General features: G+C 42.9%; 1 protein-coding gene across 2 annotated transcripts in view; it reads right to left on the reverse strand.

Moving 5' to 3' along the window:
- Window positions 1–3523: 3523 nt before the first annotated feature.
- The window catches only part of mob2a (MOB kinase activator 2a), a gene marked incomplete at its 5' end in the record, with an annotated part of 29328 nt that continues 8967 nt past the window's right edge, over window positions 3524–23884 (reverse strand). Inside the window, 5 exons of one of the 2 annotated variants that reach the window (XM_079223911.1) lie at window positions 3524–3995; window positions 4751–4875; window positions 8574–8667; window positions 10464–10624; window positions 17961–18076. In XM_079223911.1, the coding sequence (XP_079080037.1) occupies window positions 3676–3995; window positions 4751–4875; window positions 8574–8667; window positions 10464–10624; window positions 17961–18076 (816 nt within the window). In that variant the 3' untranslated portion in view covers window positions 3524–3675. Of the gene's footprint in view, window positions 3996–4750; window positions 4876–8573; window positions 8668–10463; window positions 10625–17960; window positions 18077–23884 lie in introns of those variants that run through there. The other variant, XM_079223912.1, reaches the window with a different exon arrangement.

A 23884-nucleotide genomic window follows, 5' to 3' on the forward strand; every position in this document is an offset into this window, starting at 1 on the left:
AGGAACAGAAAGTCCAGTTTGGATATTATTATTTTTTAAATAATTAATAGTGTATGCATGTATCTAAAAGCAATAAAGGATAATCCTTCATGTAAAAGTGTTTTTGTGGATGAAGAGACCAAATGATATCATTTAAAAGGGACACAATGATTTAGTATTGCACTTCCCTAAAGTTATGTTCTCACAAGCAGAGCCGGACCGATACTGGAGCTTTGAGGTCAATGTCAATGTTTGTGAGTTTGGAAAATTGAAGTATTGGCAACAACAAATCTTTCAGATTATATGAGTGTGTTAATTACTTTTTTTTCTGCCATATTATGTGGCATTGTTGTCTAACAAACATTGTTGTCTACCAAACAAGTTTGAGGTTCAAACATAATTTCCTGGGAAATTTTCATGAGCAAATTTATGATGAACTAAATTCAGGCAGCAGGTAACAATTCAATATATATTAAAAAAAAATATGAATACAGTCCAGTAAGGCTCTCAGTCTGTATTGCTTCCCAATATTAATTCACCTGTATGTCACATATTTTCATTTAATGTCATCACTGCTGAGTCAACAAGCATGCTTTACTCTTCCATTTTCTCTCTACCCCATATACTATTAGATGTTTATGGCACACTATAACTTTTAGTATTACTTTTTATTGGCACAATTGTCATAACCCGGCTCCTAGGCTATATGACAAAAACACAATATGATGGCTTTAAAAAAAAAAGATAGTTAATGGCTTCATGATACTTTGCAATTTTTTTACATTTGTTTACATTTTGCATACTATATAACTTTGTTATATATAAAATCATATTTTTGCACCATCTACCTGATTGTATTTCATGGCCATGACTTTTTAATGACACTATATTTTATATTAATAACATAACGTTATTGCAAACTATGGAATCACTCTTTTAAGACATACTACAATATTAAATATTTACATCTTAATGGAATATTATATCTTGACTTTTCCATGACAAATGCACCCCTTTCTCAGGAAGAAGAAGCAAGAAGACATCAGAAGACATCGCTCTTTCCCACGTCGACGCTGAAAGGTGATCCCTGAACCTTTTAATGGCATACTATGATATTTGCTGACTTTTTAAAAAGGCATACTTTAAGGCTAAAACTTTTCATGGACTTTTGTCATACTATACTATGATATTACTATACTGATGACATGTTTATTACATTGTATTATGCATTATGGCATACTTTATTATTAAAGCTTATGACATTCTATACCAAGATATTTTTTTAGATGTTATGAAATTCTTTTCTTTTCATCCCATACAGTATGAATTTGTTACGGCATACGGCTTTTTTGTTTAACTATATCATGACTTTTTAATTAACCTTTTTATGAAATACTAGATGACTCGTGTATGGCATACTATACTACGAATGTTTGTATTTTATGACATTTTATATTATGGTATACTTTATTATGATATTAATATCACTGACATATTTTATGACATTTTCTATAACTTTTATTTCATACTATACTAGAATAATGTATTACATTTCTTTGGCATAATTTACTACAATATTTGTATTAGATTTTGAACACTTACCATACACTAAACATGAACTTTCACTGTGCAATAAAGGTGTTGAGGTCATACATGTATAATTACAAACTGGAGCAGGTGGACCAGTGGCTTTGACCTTAGAGGGTTCTAAGACCAACATGAAGTGTCCGAGTATGAAGACGTAAAAGTTGGAATGGGGTTTCCATCTTATTCCATCTTCCTCTCATACTTCTCATTAATTGTAGCAAATGGAAACGGGAAATGAGAATAACATAAAAACTGAAAGGAAAAAATCTGTAAAATCTTAAATTGCAACAGTATCTGTTTTAGTGGAGCTTGAAATGTCTTTTAAAACATTGAAAGAGCTATATTTTTAGTAATATTGAGCTCCATCATAATTTCAATCACTTTTTGTTGTATTTTCCTGTATAAAATAGTTTTGTTACAACCATCATCAAAATTATGAAAAAAAACATGGTCCTGTTTTGTTCTACCTCGGGTATCTGACAATCTAAAGTCCACACAACACACGCATGAGTTTCATAATTTTCACAAACACATTGACACAAAAGACTCTGAGGCAAGGTGGCATTTCTCTCTTTTATTAGATTATAATCCGCAGAGCTTAAAATATTAAATTGCTTTTAACTTAGTTAATAATTAAAATACATAAAAACGAGAGCCAGAACTGAAGAACCCTGCAAAAAAAAAAAAAAAAAAAAAAAATTAAAATAAATAAAAAAGGAGAATTATAAACCCAATTCTCCTCCATACAAAGGCTATGTCTGAGAGAACCCGCTTGCGATTCTTTGTACAGTAAAGTCCAAGCAGACTGTGCATTTTCTATACATGTGTAATGATACCATTATTGTTATTATTTCTGAACTAATTTTCCTCTGATAATCTTTTTAAAAAAGCAAATTTTAAACAGGACAGGTAGAAATAATAAACCAGGAGTGGAGAATTTTTAGTTTTGCCCAGGAATACTGCTGACTGTTAAACAGCAGAGCAGCTCCACACCATCTACTCCCCTCTGTCTGTGCCTCTCTGGGCCTGCAGACATTACATCATGTCTTTGTCCTTCTGTGCAGCTCCAGTGGGTGTCGGTGGTGGTTCGAGTGGCTGCTGCTATGCTGAGCATCAGCACACAACTCTGACTCAGCCTCATATTGGCACCAGGCTGTCTCGACTCTCTGATCAGATTAAATATCTATCATACAATCTTTATATTTTCTTCTCCATCTCCCCGTTTCTGTTGCCGTCTCATTATGTTTGCTGCCCTCTACAGGCGGGCTCTGGGGCATGTCTGTTAGGGGTACACCAGGTGACTATACTGTAGTTAAACACGATCCATATCTGCCGTACAAACGGGCTGAGCAGTCTGGTGAACAAGGAACAGAGAATGAAAAAAAAAAAAAAAGAGAGACTAACTTCTCTCTGGCAGCAGTGACATATTCTCTTAGGTCCTGAGTCGGAAGCGCTTCAATCATCCCCCACATAAACAACCCAAACAGTGATTGGCTAGTATCGCCCCGTCAGGCAGTAACGTGGCTCCCTACCGGCCAGCGTAGCGGCCGCGCCCCTGCAGGCTGCCTCCCGCCACTGCAGGAGGAGGGAAGGACAAGCCTGCAGGCGAGGAGAGACGCCTCTTCTCCTCACGTCAACACTGTACAATAGTCGGTTGAAGCGAAGCAGAAACCCCTTCCTGTACTGTATGTTAGGTAGAGGACAGAGGGAGGGCCACACTGCACCCCTCCCCACAACAAAACATAAAAACTGAATAAAACTTCCAACAAAAATAAAAGTGAAATAAAACCAAAAAATAAAAACATACACATACTTTTTTGTTTCCTAGTTTAAATTGCAGAGAAGATGGGAGGGATTTGCCCCTGGGAGGAAAGCTCACGCCAATTCCTGCTGGCGTGACAAACCCCTCCCCGCTACCCCAAACCCCTCAAAACCCCTCCCCCCCTTCCTTCCGGCTGGTTGGTTGGTTGGTGTCATAGCGAAATATAAGGGTACTGGAAGGTCTTTAAGTCCTGCTGGCACCGAGGAAGGGGGCCAGGATGTCTTTCCTTCTCTCCTCTATCTTATCTTCAATCACCCCCGGGGCTGCTGTCTCACGGCCGCCCCCGCTCATCTCTCCGTCACGTGGTTTTGTGAAGAAGGGGAGGGCGCCGAGGTTGGGGAGGAAGGGGCCGGGGTGGGTGCGGGCGGCGGGGCGGGGGTGCAGAGGACTTCGGACAGGTCGTCCATGATACAGGTCTCCTTGGGGTCAACCAGGTTGAATTCCCTTACGAAAACGATGAAATGTGCATACAGAGTGTTCAAGTGGCCCTGCAGCTCCAGAGCCACTGTCTCTTTAAAGTGCGCATAGTAGAGGTGAGCCAGCACGTGGAACAGGTACCGGCAGATCTTCTTTACCAAGGACTCAAAGGAGTTGGGGAACTCTTTGCCTGGAGGGAGAGAAAAAGGAAACAAAACCAGAGAGACTGGATTAGACACAGGAATCACCACGAGGGAGGACGAGGCTCGTTTGGTTCTTTAATGTTTTATATTAGCAACAAATCCTGTGAAATACAAAAATCTGTAATATGTTAGTTAGTCTGAATACTTTATGTACAATACTACACTTACCCACATGCAGATTTGTTACTAATGAAGAAGTAAACATTACTCAATTTATTTATTTCAAGCCACGGATTATTTATTTTTATATCGACTAATATTCCTGTGTTTTTAATAGTTTAATAGTTATCAATAATTGACAACAATGGAGATCCATGACACCGTAGAATAGAACATTTCATCGTTTTGGTCTTTTCATTGTTAACAATAAAGAATTACAAAATTTAAATATATATACAAATTATCACCAGTCGTGTCATTTAATCACTAAAAGTTTGACTTTAAAGGCTGAAATGACGAGTTAATTAAGTGATAAGTTGCTCAAACAATCACCAATGTGTCAGCTGGGAATTTTTTTCTTTTCATTTTTTAAAAAAATAATAAAAAAATGTTGAGAACAAAAAACAATGATTAATACATGAATTACGAAATAATTCAGCAGATTGATAGTGAAAACGATTGTAAGATGCAGCCTTAAATAATAACAATAATTCCATTCATGCCATCCATCTGGAGCAGCAGGGGGCAGCAGTGCAACATCAGTTACGTCTAGGAGACAGGAAACCTTCAGAGGGAAACTCACCATATTTTGTAGGAAAGATTTCCTCATCTGTGACCAGTTTCTGACAAAGACTCATTACAAAGTCGACATATTGTGGAGCAGTGCACTTTGTCTTCTTCCCCCTCTCGTCATACCAGTAGTATATTCTAGAAAGACAAAGAAAACATTGCAATCGTCACGTACATCTTTTAAAATAGCTTTTCAGACAAGGTGCAACAAGATACTACTGCGTAACTGAGTTTTAATGAATCATAATGAATATTTTCCAAAGCATGCTTGTGGTTGTGGTAAGATGCCAAGACAGAAATAAGTATTTCCTGGTGCACAAAGTATTCATCCGAGCAGGAAGAAAAACAACATCAACAAGAGTTGTGAGACATAATTGGCCAATCAATCATCACCTGGCCCCATTTCCTCATTTGGGGAAAATCCATACTCAGATGTGACGTCTCACTTTCTGGATGACACCGTTCAGAAAGAAGATTTGGTCCAGTTACACTACAGAATAGTGCTTTTCACACTGTACTTAGCCCAACACTTGGGGCCGAGGGTCAATCCTGCTCATTCTAAAAGGGCCTAACCTCCATTTAAGCTTAGGGTTCGCTGGCCAGCCTCGAATTTGAGGTTTCATCACTTGAATTGTTTATCCACGTAAAAGGTCCCAGTGAGAAACAAGGCTCTCTGTCAACATTAGTCATGAGTTCCAACAGACGTGCAGTGTGACTCGTATAGCCGTGGGCTTAGGTTAACCCAGAGTTAACAAGGCGTGTGGGAAAAGGGGACGAGCTATCTCGAGGTCAACTCCTCTTGGCTCAGGGCGAAGAACAGACCTGAGCCAAGAGGAGTTGACCTCGAGATATCGTGTAAAAAGCCGAACTGTCTCAAACTAACACTTCCTCATCCAGATACCACGTTTTTATCCGTCTTTCTGAACTCAGTGCCCCGGAGCTTTAATTTCCTGATTGGGCCAAATTCCCCGATGTTACAGGAAGTAACGGCACTATGGACCCCCCCTCCCCTCTCAGTCCCGCTGCTGATCAAATGTTTCTGGAGGGGGTGACCCGGATAGCTGAATTGGGAGTTCTCGTTAACATTAGATGAGCAGATGAGCACCGCCGGAACAGATGCAAGCGCTAAGCAAGGATGAGGAAGTAAACCAGAACTGTTAACCACAAAGACAAAAAGGCCAGCTGATGAATCAGTAAGCTGGAAAGGTCAATTTAAACAAATGTGTGTGTAGGTGTTGCCGTTAGCAGTGTGGGTCTGGGAGGCAGTGAGGCAGAGAGACAAATCCTAAGGAATGTAAAGCGTCCACATAACTGACCCTGCCGGAGGGACCCACTGACCACCAGGACAAAACTCTCAATAAACCGACTCACTCTGGATCAGACGGTGTGTTTGTGGGTGGGAGAGACACAGACTAAACACACCCAGACATGATGAAGCTACGGACATTTACAGTGAAAAGCACTGCTACAGAGGAGGGACTACTAACCGTTTATGAACACACAAGTTGGGGCTTGATAGGATTTTATTGGAATACATTTCTTATAGATTTAGTTTCCTCCGTTTGTCACAATGGATTTGCAATGCAACGAATTGGGTTTACAGCCGTCTTGTGATACTTTTCTCCCCTTTACATTTATTCTACATACCATTTAACCACCAAAATATTGTTTTATTTTAGAGGTTATAGGTCAAGGTTAAGGCATCAATAAATGTCACCACGGAGTGAAGGGTGGCACACTGGACAATGTGGGGACAAACAATGTATATGTTGACATGTGGCTGTATGATATCTGGTAGCACCTGCAGAGCATGTATGTTTAAATGGCGTAATAAAAGCAATGAAACAACAACTCTAACTTGAAGACTGACTGACTCTCCAAAGACGAAAGTTCAGGTCGACAGATAAAATGTTTGCTATCGAGCTAAATGACTACTTAAATGTTTTGCACACTCTTAAAAATAGGAACCAAATCCAAAATGAAAGAACCCATCGCGAAAGAAAAGAGTGAGTGCACTACCGCACGCGCACACACAAAATGGGTCTAAATAGCTACCAAATGGTTCCGTTCCCTCATAGCTTATGGAAACATTTTCTTCCAGAAATAGTGCTGAGCTGTGCCTTCGGGCAGGGGTACTGACGCTGCTGTGACTGTGGCTCAGTCAGTTTTCGCCACAGAGGGGTGCGGGCGCCAGGTCCTGCACGGGCAGGAAAGGGTGGGGTGCCGGGCAGCGGGGAAGGCACCGTCATAAATGGTGGACTTCTTCTTAGAAACAGTTTTAACAGTAATAGTTGAAGTCAAACAAAAAATGCATTAAACATTTTCGTAGAATCCGGGATTGAACTGTGAGAAACTAAAACTGCGCAATGTGTTTTTAAGTCATTGGCTCTGTTTTCCACAGGTCAATAGACAGTGCAAACAAAAACATGTTAATCTGCACTACTCTACTATTCATACACCGCAGGCGAAGCACATTTGCTTCTTCCTGCACACCTCAGGCTGTGGGTGAGTCGCAACAGCTTCAGGTAGAAAAATCCACTGTTGACTGGGAGGTTAACCCGTGTCTATTTCTCAATGGTTGTGTTGTTTGTCACCGTCATATTTTTAAACCAGGGTGAGCGCATGCACTTAGTAGTTGCATTGTATTTAGTCAAGAGTCGTGTAGTGAGTGTTGCGGTTTCTCAAAGTGTTGATAATCAGGTTTTTCCAGACTTCAGTATACACAGGGGGAACGACGGCCTCTCTCCAAAGACAAGGACTCACACACAAAGACAACACCCCGCCCTGACAGGACAAACTAGTTAGATAGGTCTAGATCGTTATGGCTAGCCTTTTATACTACACACAGTAGCAATGAAACCACCGTTATTCATATTTAATTAACCCTCCAAAATCATCACAGGCATTTTTTTTTGTGTGTTGACTTCAGAGAGGCTTGAACCTAAAGTCTTACCAACGGAACAAATGGCCCGAGTTGCAGGCGGACTCCTTTGTTGACGGTTTGAGCACAACTCCATGTATGCAGCAAAAACCACAGGCTGGACCGCAGGGGATGAAAGGTGAAGCTACACCAGGTCTATATCCAGTACGTCTCCAGCTCTGCTACTAGAACTCAGACTAAGCCGAAAGCAGCTGCACTGGATGAGTCTGAAACTATTTGGAGGCAAAAAGCCAAAGAAACCCATTTCTGTAAATAAAAATCAACCAAACGTTTCTGACCTCCGGGGTTTCGCTTTTTGGTCCGACTGAAAATCTGTGTATCTTCTTCTATACTAGTGATGTTCTCACTGAGAAGGTACAGTTGCAATTAGCAATTTCCTGACCAGTAAACGGGGTACTCTTGGAAAGGTTTTATGGCCCAATATTCAACAAATAATAAAAAGTAAGTTTTACTAAAACCTGTGTGTGGCAAGAGATGGTAAAAAAAAGAGAGGGAATTAGGCATTTAGAAAAGACCCACTGGATTGATCTAACTCAGACTGCTGAAGCCTTATGGTAGAGTACAGTTTTAAGACTTGGAAAATAAGTGAATCAATCCTTTGACGATGCAGTGCTTCAGCTCAGACCCAGCAAGCATGGAGACACAAAGGTGCCAAACTCAATGTAAATAAACTGCTTGCTGCAGTACGTTGAAGTTGCTTTCTGCACATTCCAAGATGGACTATGTGGGTAGTTAAAAGACTAAATTAACCCGAGTGCACCCTCTGGGTTGCGAGGGTCAACGAGTTGTCCCTCATTGACCGGGGACGCATCCCTTGATGAATTAACCAATTTCTGATAAATAAACCAATGGGCCTCGGAAGGCGAACGATGAATAAACCAAAAAGATAACTTACGTGTTGCAGGCTGTCATGGCTTGACAGGTTTCCCCAGTGCAGAACTCTGAGATGGTGCTGTACTGCAGGTTGATAAGATTGAAGAACGTTGTTGCTGTGGCAAAGAAAAAGGAGGGATTTCATTTAGTTAATCACTGTCTGACGGGAACATATAAATGTGAATAACTAAAGTACTGCCAGAAGATAAAAGAGGACCGTGTGTGTGTCGCTGTGTTCATTGTGACAGGCACAGTCACATGCTATTCATCACATCCCTCAACAGCGTGTGAGCCTCAGAAAAATGGAAATAATGGGAGGTGACTGAACCGTTTGCAACTATTTAAGACGTCACTAAAAACTGAAACAGGTATTTCTGCCACAAGGGAAAGTCCTACACAACCTGTTGTGCTGCAAAAACAAGGCATTAGGAAGAGATGGGGTGTAATCAGTGAGAAGAAATGCATCTCCCAGCCAAAAATATTTGTTCCGTATGTTAGACGTGTGCAGACTTGTGAGATCTTTCCTGTGTGGTGACTCAAAACTGAAAACCTTTCTTTGGAGACAGTAAATTTACTTAAAAGCAACAAAGAGAAAACAGTGTTCCGTTTAATTTGGGCAGAAAACAGTCTGTTTTTTTTTGTCAACATATTCGTCCATAACTAATTGAAATAATTAAATTAATTAACAAGCCATCGAACAAAACATTAACAGTTTGATGATTATATTTAAATTACATGAATGATGAGCTTCATACACTGGTGAGAGCCGCATTCTCTGTTTAACTTGCCGCTTATGAGGCTAAAATACGGTGGAACAAATCTTAAAACTGAAGGAGAAGCAATGGCTGACTGCTAGAAAGACTTTACATTTTCACTTGTTTTTGTGACTTTTGATTTATTGTTAATTCTGTCCCAAAGGTAATTTCTCATGTTCAGTAGCTACACAGCATATTTAAGTAGAAAGCTGGAGGGCAAGAACAAAGTAGGCAAACCCTAAATAATAATTCAAGTATTCATTTGTGCTTCTGCACTGAACCTCAGGCAGTAGATCTATTGATCTGGCTCCACGTTGTACAAACTGTTCTATGATTTTCTGTCATGTTGAGCAGATAAGCATATATTATGCCGATTTCTCCTTCCATGTGGAACAAAGGAGCCAAAGGACACAATTTAAAAGTTGCACCGTCCAGAGGAAAGCCCACAGGACCCCTCCTCTCCGCTCTAGCTAAACAAAGTAGCCAGAAAATACCCATTGAAAGTGCTGTTGGTTTATACATGTTAAATGGTTCCAGTGATTATTGATTTGGTTAAACAAACTATTTCATCAAAACACTGCTCAGACCTTTTGTTTGTGTTCAAACTTGCATAACTTCCCACTTCAACACATTAACCTGTGAAAACATGCCCCATCTGTTTTCTATAGCTACCTTTTATCAGTCCAAAATAAAAAACGAAAGAATGCTAGTTTTTCCTTTTCTGTTTGGACACGTAACCAAAACAAAGTCAGGGTGAGAGAAAATAGTGTCACAGAAAGGATCTCTTAAAGATCGATCAAGCAGCCAGGCCACAGGGAGTTTACAATATAATAATGACAACTATAAATTTCAAGAGTTAAAACACGGCACTGAGGCTGGCAGTAAACAACCGTGTTTAAAGAAGCAGCGTGTTATTGGGAACAGGCGCTGCGCTGTGCCAGGCCTGGACCATGTTAAGGGCTTGGCTCTGTCAAAGTAAATATTTCATATAAAAAAAATATTCATATTTGAATAATGACCGCGTTGAATTGCTTCCAGGCTTAGTAACTACAGCAGTGGTTTCTGTTCCCTGTACAGGACATACTGTATGACTGTTTGAGCTACTGTCTCACACACAGATATTCATCCCGTCATTGACTACCACTCTGGTTACTCACTGTTGCTGGCAAGCCATTCGTTGAGGTCTATCTCTCTGGGCAGCACCACCAGCTCTTTGAGGTCAAAATCCACCACACGGATTTTTGTGTACTCGAGCTCCAGGTACTGCTTCTTCTCTTCTGGGGGAGGCTTCTTTCCAGTTGGCTTCGTCTTCGACTTCCTGCAGAAGAAAAAAAAGGGGGACAGGTTAAGGAGCTGCAAAGGACTTGCTATGGGCAATAAAAGATGAAGGAAATTACAAAGCGAGATTGAAAAGTGCTTAACAGTGATGCAAATGGTACTTTTCCTGTTAAAATGGATAATGTATAGAATGGGAAAAACATGCAAGGACTTTATTGGACTTTTTCCAGACAGGTCTACATGATGTTAGATGAAATTCAGGTAGGTAACTGCTGAGCCGACACTAAGTGGGGAGGAAAAATCAGCACATGTTGGTTCTGCAGTAAAACTCCACTTGATGAACTTGGGACGTTAGTGAAGGTTAATCACTTTGCTTGAAATGCAATGTAAATGGGAAAAAAACTACTCACAGACAGAACGTTGCATAGAGACAATAGCATAAGCTCGGGCACAGAGAAATAGGTAACAAAACAAACTTTCTGTGACATTCCCAAAACTGACTTGCAGCAAACTGCAGAGACCAAACAAAGGGTTCTCAGTTGCTGTGCCTGACCCTAAATCTGATCTCTGACCTAATGTCAGGTCTATAGCTTCCACACAGACGTCCGTCCCCAGCGCCTTGTACTTCCACTGCTAGTTTTAGCACAGGGATGTCATATCACACTCTTCCTGCACTTCCAGGGCTGTAACCTCTCCTCCCCCGGCTCGCCGTCTGCATCAGGCAGTGCAATCTGGGGTTAAAGGTTAAAAAGCCTTGGTACATAAGTGAGACAAATAAACAGAGGCTCAGTTGTCTGGGACAATCTGGGACTAATGTAATCAACTGCCTAATAATCCTCCTCCGTGGTTCTCTTCCAGGCTTTTCTCATCCGATGACTATTTGTGTTCCCAACATCTTTATTTTGCTCCACCTTGGCTCTGCTACTGCAGTTTGGGTTTGCTTAAGGACGAGGGAATTTCAGTTCACTCCCTGAATTTATTGTGCTTTTGTTGAACCTCATTTCCGCCCGTCTTGCGATCACCCCCCTCCCAATCTCCAGTTCTCATCCCTCCTCTCTGCACACCCTCTGTCCAAACACAATGGTCGGGCAATGTGTTCTTGGCTCTCGCTTTTCCCCATTTCCTTCCCTGTCACACTCCCAGAAGACTCCGGCTCCTGGACTGAGGAGAGCTGTTCCAACAGCACTAATGAAGAGGCATCAGGCAACACTGTTTTCAGTCAAAACAGACTGCAGTCAAAACCCTTCTCACTTTCAATCAGGCTCTGCTGAGACCACCACCGGACTTTCCTGGAAAGAAGCAATGACCGGTGCACATTCAGCCAGAGACATTAGAAATAGATTCAGATCGACAGGACAGAACAGACGAGGGGGAGAAAGGAATTAGGAGAGGAGGTAGATCGACACAGGCCCAGCTGATATCCATGGGAACTAACAAACACTTACAAAACATGACAGAACTGTGGAGCAGAAGGCCTCTTTGCCAAAGCACAGTGTTCAAACCTCCGTTTAATCCCCCTCTCCAGGAAGCGTCGCCCTGTTTTCCAGCTCAGCAAACAAGGGAAGGCATGTCAACATGTGGATGCTTTAAGAGCCGGCAAGCGTTTACTTTGTAAATGTTTAAGTTTCCCCCTTTTTTGTGTTTCGCTGTTGTCTAATTTAGCTGTCAGGAGGTATTCGTAGCTGTGAGCTGCCTTTGGGCCTCCTGTGAAAACGCTGAGATCTGAAGGACCAACGCTTGCACCATCACGCTCACAGACACACGACACTGCTCGGGTTCTCGTTTGCTGGCTAATGATTCATCAAGGTATTCGGATCTTCCGAACATGCAGCTCCTGAGCACGTTTTGGCTTCATTTAAAAACCAAGGACACTGCAGACTACACTGCTGGCTAATTATTAATGAGTGGACACTTTCTGTTTCACCTCTCTTCTCCTCTTGCTCTGCTCTTTCGTTCGGTTCTGCCCCTCTTTATTTCAGTTTTTTACAATATATTGTCTTCTTTTAGGCTTATAGGTGCCTTTTCCTCTTCATGGCTGCCGGCTCACCGGTCCAACCAGCTAATTGTTCAGGGTCAAATGCTTCATACCTCGTAGCTCTAACCCATCCTCCCCGCCCCTCTTTCCTTTCTGTTCCTAACTATTATCCTGTACCATCAGCTTCACATTTCCTCACTCCTTGACCTCTACTCCACTCAAATTTTAATTAAAGTAACACTGGTTTCATTTCTCCTTATCTCCGTCTGCTTCCTTCTCCCCTTCAAAACAGATAACCCCCCTCTTCCTGCTCATGAGGGTACAGACAGATTCATGTGGTCGGTGTGGTTTTGCGCTGTGAGCTACATGTTCCATCATGTGTAAGAGCTTTACTTAAGGATGGAGCTTCTTCCACAGATCACCGTCAGCTCGGCTAAGCCCTTCAGAAGAAGAAAAAACCTTCGACTTCTGCAAAAAAGATCCCCCCTCTCTCTCCCTCCCCCCGTTCCTTTCCTTTCGAAAACATTTTGTTTCACCAAGCTATTTCCTGTCTCTTTCCCTCCGCAATTTCATAATTTCCCATCTAACGCCTCCTCCACCTCTTGTGAACATTTGCGTGGTGAGGGGAGGTGAAATTCTGGAGCCATTAGTTTATTTTAGGATAAAGAAAACTTCCTCTCTGCCAGCACTCCTCCCCTCATACGTACATAGTCTGTTTTAGCAGCAACACACACACACACACACACACACACACACACACACACACACACACACACACACACACACACACACACACACACACACACACACACACACACACACACACGTACAAATACGCACAGAGCTTTTTCTGTTCTTGGTGAAGTTCTCTCTGGCCAGTCTTTGCCATAAAAGGCAGCAGATGCCTCTCTCTCCCTCACCAGATCAAGGCAGGAGTAGAGAGGAAGTGAGACATGGGCCTGCAGGCACATGTCTCCGAGCCGAGGGTACGGCCACAGCCTGCCAGGCACCAACAGGGACCAGTCTCTGATACAGACTCACAATCCAGAAAACCGGGTTAGGCTTGGTGGAATAAGACAAGTCTACAAAGGGATATGAGAAAAAGCACAAAAGTGATGCGTTTTAAACTTTTCAAGTAGAGGTGGGGGGCTTAGAGCGGGAAGACGGACATGTTGGTGTTTATCTACCATAGAAGGAACAATAAGGAAACAGGGTTGTATAGTCGGGTGACACGGAGGTCAGAGCTGAGGAGTGACTGACCTGACAGCTGTTCAACTCTGTCTGTTAGCTGTACTCTCTTATCCCTTTCACTTTTCCCGGCACCACCACCTCCCCACCCCTCTGCCGTCTTCACTCACTTCCCTTCCTCTTGCACCACACGGCACCAGTACCCAACTACGACTTCATGAACAGACACATCAACACACGCGTCTGGCTGTGGCCCCCTCTCCCTTTTCACGGACCGGCCCAGCTGGTCACAACAGCTGCGTCACAAGCCTGCTCCCACCTTAGACCTCGAGAAAATCCAGAAGAAGCGAGTCCTGTCTGGTCTGGGAGAGTGCGTTTGTGCGAGCACGTGTGTCCGACAAGTGTGTTCGCGCAGTCTTGGTTCAATGTGTCAAACCTACATCTCTTTGGCCTCACACTGGTGCATACAGCCGCTGCCGGATGTGTGCCTCCAGAACACGGAATACACTTGGATCCAAAATAGACTTTGTGTAAAGAGGAGCAGCCCTCTGGCAGGTACACTAAACCCGTTTCATTACCACAACCTGGTTCCAATTAATCTTGGAATCACTTGAGGCCACATTACACAGCTATGCTGAAGAATTAGTTTAAGAGCTTTCTCTAAAATACTACAATTTGCGACTAAAGAGCTACACATTCGCTCTACACACACAAGCCAATGCTTCAAACGGGGAAAACTTCCCTTTTCAAATGTTTTCACATACTTGGTTATCAATTCAACACCAAAACATGTATACTCACGCTACGACTAGAGGCCTTGGATTTTGTGTTTTGATTGGTGCTCTTTGTGATTGGAAACAACTTAACTATGAAACCTGTTTAACGAAACCCTTGGAATGACTTTCCCCTTAAGGTCTGCCGCTCATTCAAAAGCCAAACCCGATATTACACAACTGCTGCTTGAATTGGTCTTTGAATCTATTGGCATATGGATGCAAGTACAACCACCCAACACTGACAACAAAGAAGTCTACCATCTTCACCAAGACAGCTAGTGACCTGAGGGATTTACTTTGATCAACTTTATATATATATATATATATATATATATATATATATATATATATATATATATATATATATATATGATGGGCAAAATGACCCTACATCTAAAATCTTCACTTCAGAGAAGAAATCCATTTTCAGGAGCGATTCAGATGAAAACATCTTTAAAAAAACAGGACATTTCTGTCATCTCTCTGGAACAAGAAGAGGCCCTCCACGGGGCAAAGATATGCCTTCCTTGTCTCAACCTGGCCCAAATACAGAACTACAAATGTTTGCAACTATAAAAACAGCCTGTGTGTATGATAAGGATATGAGCGATAATAAGCACCACAGACGACAATCAGAGGTCTTCTTCATAGGAGCACCACAGAAATCAAACTGACCTTTAAGCAAACGCCTGATGGGTCAGAGATAGAATCAATAAAAAGTCAGGAAGTTGCTCCCTCCTTTGTCAACTGAATACTGTGGGATTCACAGTATTCAGGTTTTCAAAAAACTCCAATAAAACATCAATAGCAACAAGATATCGCTCCAATCTCAGCCGATAACACCAGAGCTGAGTGAATGAACTCTGCCATTTTGTGAAAAAGAGCAGCTTCAGTGAGGAGGATCGGTTTTCTCCAAGTCTGGCCTCCTAATCTATTTCAGGATTCAAATTGAATAGAGTCAATGGCTCTTTTCCTCGAAAAACCACAGCCAGAGGAGAGCAGGCAGTTCGAACACACCAAAGCTAAACCACAGCAGCCATTAAGGGGCTAAAAAAGAGACCGAGTTCAGGATGGACTAACCAAGACGTTGTGCCTCGTCGTGTTAAAGCCTTCAGAGCTACTGCTCTGTCAAGGTTGATCCTGAAGTTATTTTGTATTTGTAAAAATGGTACCGATTCACAAATACAGTCAGTTTTAGTTCTGAAGTGAAGAGGGAGATAAAAACTAAAGAATGCACAGCTGCCACCAATTAATCAGTAGCATCACCAGGGGCTTCAGCAGCACTGTAAATCAGTAAATGAGGATTGAAGCCAAGGTGGAGGCCTGTGCACATGCGCGCGCACACACACACACACACACACACACACACGGCCCTCAGGCCTGCAGAGTATGTGAGGACCCCCTGCCTGCTCTATAATGGAGCCTCATCAACATCACAACACACATGTGTGACAGGAAATGGGGTTTGGGGAGGAGATAAGACCGAGCCCCTGGTTAAGCACTTGGCAAATAGAACCTTGCTGGAAGGAGGTTAGCACAGACATCGATTTGGCACAATAGGAAGCGATTTACGGAGATGACATGGCCTGAATGACATTTCTCGACACTGTTCAATCCAATCAGTCCATCGGAATTGTAGTGTTTTAGAAAACAAAACTTTTACAAAACTACATATTAGGTCTAATATTCATACCTGCATCCAAGCCAAAGGTATTCAACCATTCAGTGGAGGAAGAAACTGGTTCAAGTGAAGCTATAAACAGGTCGCCGGCACCCCCACCCTCTCATAAAATCCCCAAACTATGCAGCCTTGTTCACTTTGATGACGTGTTTTTGTTAGATTTTTCCTCAAGACGTCAAATTTGTGAAAAAAAGTTTGGCCCTCCCAGGCAAATAACTCTAAATGTGAATTTCCTGGTTAACCAGCGGATTTCTTAAGGCGGTTGAGTTCCCAGTAAAATAGAAGGGGCAGAACTTGTCTCAACCCGTTGCAGGTCTTGCAACAGACATAACATACTGTACAATAACACTCTCTGCTGCGTCCATTACATCCTGCTTACAATCTCTGAAGAGATCCTAAGATGGTGGATATTCTCCTCGCTATCGCTCTCCACATCTTCACAGACGTCAATGGGTTTTGAGGTATGTGCCCTTCAGGCGGCTGCTTGAGAACGCACCTGTCCCCAGACTTGCGAGGTAAGAGGAAACTTCACCAAAGCATTAACGGCCGGCCCCTGGAGGAACTCGCTCATAATGACTGCATGTCTTCTTCACATGACACCCACAGGGTGAATACACACAAACTGGGTTAAATATTTGCCTCGTTCACAACCGCTGTGACGTGGATGTAACCTCTTGAATTGCATTGGGTCTCCATGGGGATTAAATCCTGATTGGGGTTGTTGTTTGTGTTACTTTGTTTAACACACAAACACGCTGTTAACGCTTCTATTTGGGTCATGCATTTTTAAGTCTTGTGTCAGCTCGGTCACATTGTGGCTTTTAGATGGTGGCAAACATAATGAATTTACATGGCATCTTTTGTACACATTAAAATATAGGTAAACACATATTTCCATCAAGAGAAAACAAACAATGTTAATAGGAACAAAAAAGTGACACAAGAGCCTTCATACGTTTCAGTTCTAGTCCTAAAGTATGTGTTCAGCCCATCGCCTTCAATTTTTAGATTCTGATGTCGACAACAGTGTAAATAGGATTCAATTTGTACTAATAGGCTCGCTCAACACACTGTGTTCCTTTTGCATTTCTATTTTAAAACAAAAACGTTTAAGCTATTTGAGCCCTGGTATAAAAATAATGTCCTGTTGACATTGTTTAAGCTAAAACGTTAGTTAGGCGCCTTAAATAATGCAGGAGCCTCGATGAGGAGACAGGCTCGCGTTTCTCTTGTCGAGTCTTGTTAGGAGCGAGAGCTGCAGGAAGAGGAATGAGGCGTTCAGGGTACACGTCCCCAACACCACCGGCTGGCTGTGACCCCGGAAACCAGAGCATCCTAATACTTCAGTGATTAAAGAGGAGACCGCTTGTTTTATCTTTCAGGCTGAGTAATTAGAGGCATAGGAAAAACAGAAATAAACAGAAGTCTCCTCCATTTGGTCTTAGGCATTCAATGAGCATAATGTAGCTTCACGTGTTGCGTCTATAATCTCTGTCAGGGCCACTGGACCGCTGTAACATTGTAATAAAACTGGAAAAAAACACTACACGCGTACAGTCAACAAGGTTTCCGCGGCGTTACACGACATGTCCCCAAAGAAAACTCGGGATTGTCTTTGACAGCACGGCTCTCTCAGTCCCTCAAGCGTTCATACAAAATATGTGTACAATGTCACATTCACAGTTCAGGCTCGACTGCGCGGTTATTAGCAGACACCACTTGGTCAAGTGAAAATGCACGGAGTTTTTTTTTTTACCTTAGTACTTTTCCGACAGCCTGAAGCACCATCTTGCAACTTAGTCCGTTTTTTGAGTTTCTCTGAGAGTGCATGTCCGTTTTGTCTCCGGAAAATGAGCAATAATCTCCGACCATAGTTTAAAACACGAAAACACTGAGTCAGACTATCTCCGCTGAGTATTCAGGTGTAACGTCAGTCTGCTCCAACTTAACATACTGCACGGCAGAGAGAGAAAACTTTGTCAAGTTTACAGAAGGGCCTCCTCCTCTGTCCGCTGTCGTCCAATCAGCGGACAGGAGAGCGCTCGGTGGGCGGGGCGTGGTGACGTAACAGTCTGCCCATGTGGACGTGGTTGGGGCCTCTCCCCTAGATGTAGTTACAGTGTAGCAACAGGTGATCCGCTAATAACAGCGACCACAATGGAAAAAAAAGAGGCTACTACATTGTAATTGCTTGCTGTAGAACATGTTTACACAAGCTGGACTTTTATAGGACAAAACAAAAAGGTAAATATTTCTGGAATCCACAGAAGAGCTTGTATTAAATCACTTCCAATGTATTGGTTTATCAGAACCTAATGCCCCATGATACAGCTTTGAGTTTCTTAATTAACTCATTGGCTTATGCCAAAATCATGCCAAAATGATTTTGTCACTAGAAATGCACATTATGAAAAGTGAAATGTGGTTGAAAGCACCTGAAAAAGCGAGTAAGTGGATATTGAGTTAAGATTATGTTGTCAATGTTTTCTTGTTTTGCATTTTTATTTTTAAAGAAATTTCAGATGTCAGAGCAGCCATTTAAACTACAAATAATAACAAACATGTTTTTAAAAAAAAGCGGGCTCAACAAAACAAACAAGTTTTTTCTCTTCAATGCAGCTAACGCACAACCTTTTTAAAAATGTGTGTAACGCATGTGCACAGGGACAGTGGGGCGGCATTCCTCGTGATGGTTCTGAACTTCACCAGAGTCCAACTACGTATGTCAGGCCGGCCGCGGTCATGTTGTGTTCAAACATGTCAAAGCTGAGGAACCAGTGAGGAAACCAAACTAAGCCTGTTTGAGAGCCAACAGAGATCTAGGAATGTGTCTGTGGGGAGGTAATTGTTTGTAACAATCTTTTTAGAAGTTTCTTATTATGGTTATGAGTGTACAATGTGAATTAAAATTGAATGGTCAACAGCGAGCTGAGCCAATAGCACTCAAGTACAATATGAATGAAGAAATGAATAATGGGAGTCGAATGACGCACAACAAGATCATAACTAGTGTTACGGAGCCATCATTCATTCTTCTCTGTAATTATTGCCTCTCAAACGTCCTCTCTTATTATCCCCTCTATTGCTCTCTTCACACATTTCTCCTCCCTTTCTTGGTTTGTTTAACTCGCCTCTCCCTCTCATTGTCTCCCTTTCTTCTTCAACAAGTCTTTCGCCTCTCCGTCTCCTAAGACAAAACTTGTGGCGCTCCAGATGTGAGAAATACTGGACAAGCTGGCTGCTGTAGCATGGACACACACACACACACACACACACACACACACACACACATCCATGGGATCTGTGGAGCTATGCACACTCCTCTGTGGGTGGGTGCAAGTAGCCGAGTGAGGAAGATAAAAGGGTGAGGAAGAGGGTGCCGTATGTGCGGACTGTGCGCGTATGCAATTTGTGTGTGCAAAGGTGTGTGTGTGTGTGTGTGTCTCTCTCCGCAGACATGCTTGGTGTTTACTGTGGACTGCTGGACCCTCCGAAGCGGCGCTTGTTTAAATATGATCCAAAGAAATTATCTGAAATAATCGAAATGAGCAGAGGTTTCTGACAGGCACCTCTCTGCACACACACACACACGCACAAACACGCACACATGCACACACACACACAGACACACACGTTTGGTGATCCATGGGCCCAGTGAGGAGCAGGGCTGAGGGGAGAGAGACCAGAACAGGGCACTGACTTTTCCCCCGCAGCTAAAAATAGCATCGCCTGCCTGGCCTGACCCGTAAAGAATACAGAGAACAGTGCAAAGAGAGGTACATATACCATAGCGTACTGTTTATAAAGAGGCATGTGATATATTACAGTGTACAATTGTTGTTATAGTTGATACATGAAGTAAAACTTGTGACCACCCAAGAGAAAAGCAGTGTGTTGCTGTAATGGAAATCCCGTACAGAGGGAACTTTCCATTAAATTGCTTTGAACTATTTGATCTGCGCTGCCATCCTTTCAAGATCACAGGGCTTTGCCCATAGGCCTCTTTTCTTCGGCTGAACAGGTAATATGTAGTCGTACCTGTAGTTCGTCATGTTATGTGATCTGCAGGCGAACCGAACAGATGGGGACAGAGACGGTGCCATTGAGCTGCACATGGTGGACCTTCTTATGCAACGTCTGACGTGGATGGAAACCAACGAGCCACATACCATCGTCTGGAGGACAGAGGTCTACTCTTTCTTCTCTGCTAACGTCACAGACACATTCCCTTCCCCTATGCAGACAAGACATGGCATCACTCATGTGCCACCTGCGCTCACCAAACCAGATGTTTACCGCCTGTACGTATGCCTAAAGCTTTCACAGAGAGCACAGATAAGAGTTTAAACAGCCAACTTCGGATTACTCCTTTCTTTAGGGCATACTTGGAGTTACGTTAAACACTTTAAGGGTCACATAACTAAATTACTTTTATTAGGAAAAACAAGCTGCTTCAAGAATGCTGCCCTCAAACGACAACCACCCTGGAGACACAGAAGCCAAGCTTTAATTACATGTCACTCATTAAAAAGATAGGAGGAGAAGAAATAAAGGCTGTATGGAAACACTGCGACGTCACTGGCCGACTGATGGATGTGGTATGCCTCAATCTGACGAGGGAAGAAATAACAATATGCACGATAATTACAGCAGTAACCGATCAGATCAACAGATAACACCAGGGAAATAAAGACTGGGGCAAGTCATTACTGTGTTGACGTTATAACGCACCAGTTAGCAGGCATGTTAAAAAAACTCAAGGACTAAACTGCCACTTTTAGCCATCGACTGATGCAGGAAAGAGACACTGACCACATAAAAAAACGAGCGAGATGGATGGCTGGCTCAACAGGTTGGGTTTGAAAGTCAGCGGACATTCCACCTATTTGAGACAAAGAAAACACTGATTCCCGGCCAGCAGGAGATGAGTCACAACCGCAGCAGATGTGCCTTGGGGCCTGGCAACAGCTCCGTCCCTGCCCCGCCAGAGCACATCTCCAGCCAATCAGAGCCGGGATCAACATGACAGACGTTTCAGGGAGCCAACTTGACACCAAACTGAATAAATTTAAAAAATCCGAGCCGTTCCAAGTTGCTGTAAGACCTTCAGTTGGCGTTGCGTTCTGGGTGTGTGGGAGTGGCGTAGTGTGTTTAGGTAAGGTCTTAACCAGTGAAAACACTGCAGGCTGAAGGCCTTCAGTTTTCTATAGGCCCAGATAACAAGGTCAGCAGGGCCAGGAGACACTCGGCACACTGAATGAACCCAGCGACCCAACCAGCAATACCAACCAATGCAATTAGACAAAAGAGAGCCATTTCTGCTGCCACAGCAAAAAAAAAATATTATATCAAAAGTACATTATCGGCCGGCCACTATCTCCTTCTAGAAAATTAAACCGATCCTAGAAAAGGTGAATCAGCCAATCCAGGACTTCAGCATTTAACCCTGCATGAAATGCAACATGTGAAGACAAAATCCTGGGCCAAAATATAGCACATTAAAATTGGCATGCAGGAGTCAATCTCTGTACTTGCTTAAGAGTACCTTTTTCTATCAGTTTGTATTTGACCTACGTTCTTCCCTTCCACCCTTCAGGAATTGAAGTTCACTTTCTCTCTTTGCATGTGTGCCCCTTTCTTCACTGGCTTCATCTCTCCTTTGCTCTGCATTCCTGGAGGGGAAGGGCTGCATGCAAAGACATGTCGCCGCCTCTCTGCACACGCAGCCTGCATAAACAAAGGAGCGAAGAGGAGAGCCGAGGAAGAAGAGCAACACAAAGAGTGAACTAGAGGAGGCCCAGAGCTGCAGAAGATCCGAGAAGTTTGGTTTGATTTGGTTTTTCTTGTTTCGAGAGGTTGATGCATGCACATCATAAGCAAATATATCTTTGGTCAACCACGCTCCATTTAACAGTAGCAATGGCCCAAAGGATGATTACTCTAGTGCCTAATTGCCACTGCACTCATAATCCAATTAGAAGTCAGAACTATTTCTGCATATTTTCTAGAGCCAATTAAAACATGAGTAGCCCAGTATGTTCGAAAGACAGGAGGCCATGTTCTGACTGGTTTATGACTAAAGGAAGAGAGGGCTTTAGCAAGATGGAAGACAGGAGATGAGAAATACCAGACTTGTGTCCAGACTTTTAATAAATGACCATTTCCATGGATACCGCTGAGATTAACCACGATTTTATCAGCGGGAATGGGCCAGACTGGAATATGAAGAGGAGGAAATGGAGGAGGAGAATGGGAGAAGGCAACAGATGAGGAGGAAGGAAGTGAGAAAGGGGGAGCAGTTGAGATTAGCTAAGTGAGTGGGGTGAAGGGAAGGCAGGAACGGAAGAGAAATGGGAACAAAGAGAGTAACAGAAGTCAGGATGAGAGGAGTGAAAGAGTTTGGCTCACTGTGGGAGGTTGTCACAGCATGTCCTGGAGGCTCACTGTACTCCTCCTCCCAACATTCCTGAGCAGGAGAGAGTCCATCCCATAATTCGCCACCTGGGCAGCCAAACACCTGTCTGTGTCAAGTTTAAGAGCCCGCACCACACAGGTGTTCATGGCCAGAATGTGACTGTCCGCATGCCTGCAGGCGAAAGGGGAATGCTAATGAGGCTCTCTTTCCCTGCTGGGGTCACTCCACCACAGTCATGAGATTAATCACATGACAGAGGGGAGACTGCTGGACTCATACAACGACGTAAAGCTTGTAAATGGAGGAGCGAGTGAAGCATCACTGGAGATGATGCGCGTACCACTTATAAGCCGTGCTTACTGTTGAGGTTCTGAGTTATTTTCATCCGAGTTCAGTCTTGACTTTGGAAACAGGATTAGAGAAAACAATCCTTCCACATGGTCCATTTACTAGCTGCACTGGAGCTTTTGATCAAATCAAATCATTGTTATCCGTGGAGGGGTTTTGCTGGGTTGTCATGGAATTGTAGTTCATATTTCCTTTTTTCAGTGCACTTTAAGGTCAGTGTCGAGTGTTCAAACTGATGGCTCATGATATTTGAGTTATTACACAACTGCAAGTGTTTGCATGTGTTATGCCTCGTGCGCTGATGGAGGAAACAGAAAAGGTTACTGAAGGCCACACGTCTTCTCAGAACTCAAATAAACCAGAAAAAAGGAAAATAATGTGGTTTTTCCTGGGAAGAATATGATAACCTTGGCACTGAGGTCAGGACACACACATACACAAGATTACAGCTCCAGTGTAACACAACAGTGCACGCGGTAGTTTTGCTGTAGTGCCGGGCCTGTGAGAGAAACATTCCTTGTTTCTCACACACACACACACACACACACACACACACACACACACACACACACACACACACAGTGTGAGAGCAACACTGCCATCTGCTGGCAAAAAATGTAGGTGTGTGCAAAGTTAACACGGCCGGTTAGGGAAGTCTAACTTCTTTTTACACCCAACGTGCAGCAACCTGACTTCTGAGAAGTTAAAAGCGATTATAATTGTTTTGCATTAAAAAAAGAAGAACGCTGAGAGTAAGCTGAGAACAGTATCCACCTAAAACTTAGACAACCTCACAGCTAGAGTGAGTTTTCCATTCCACATTTCCGTTCCAGGTTGTATAATAAGGCTGTCGATGCCCCGTGAGTTTGAGTGCTTTTTTTGTGACACTTGAAACCAAACCAGCACTACGCTGACGC

The sequence above is a fragment of the Taurulus bubalis genome, assembly GCF_910589615.1.
Source record: "Taurulus bubalis genome assembly, chromosome: 9".
Classification (NCBI taxonomy): Eukaryota; Metazoa; Chordata; class Actinopteri; order Perciformes; family Cottidae; genus Taurulus; species Taurulus bubalis.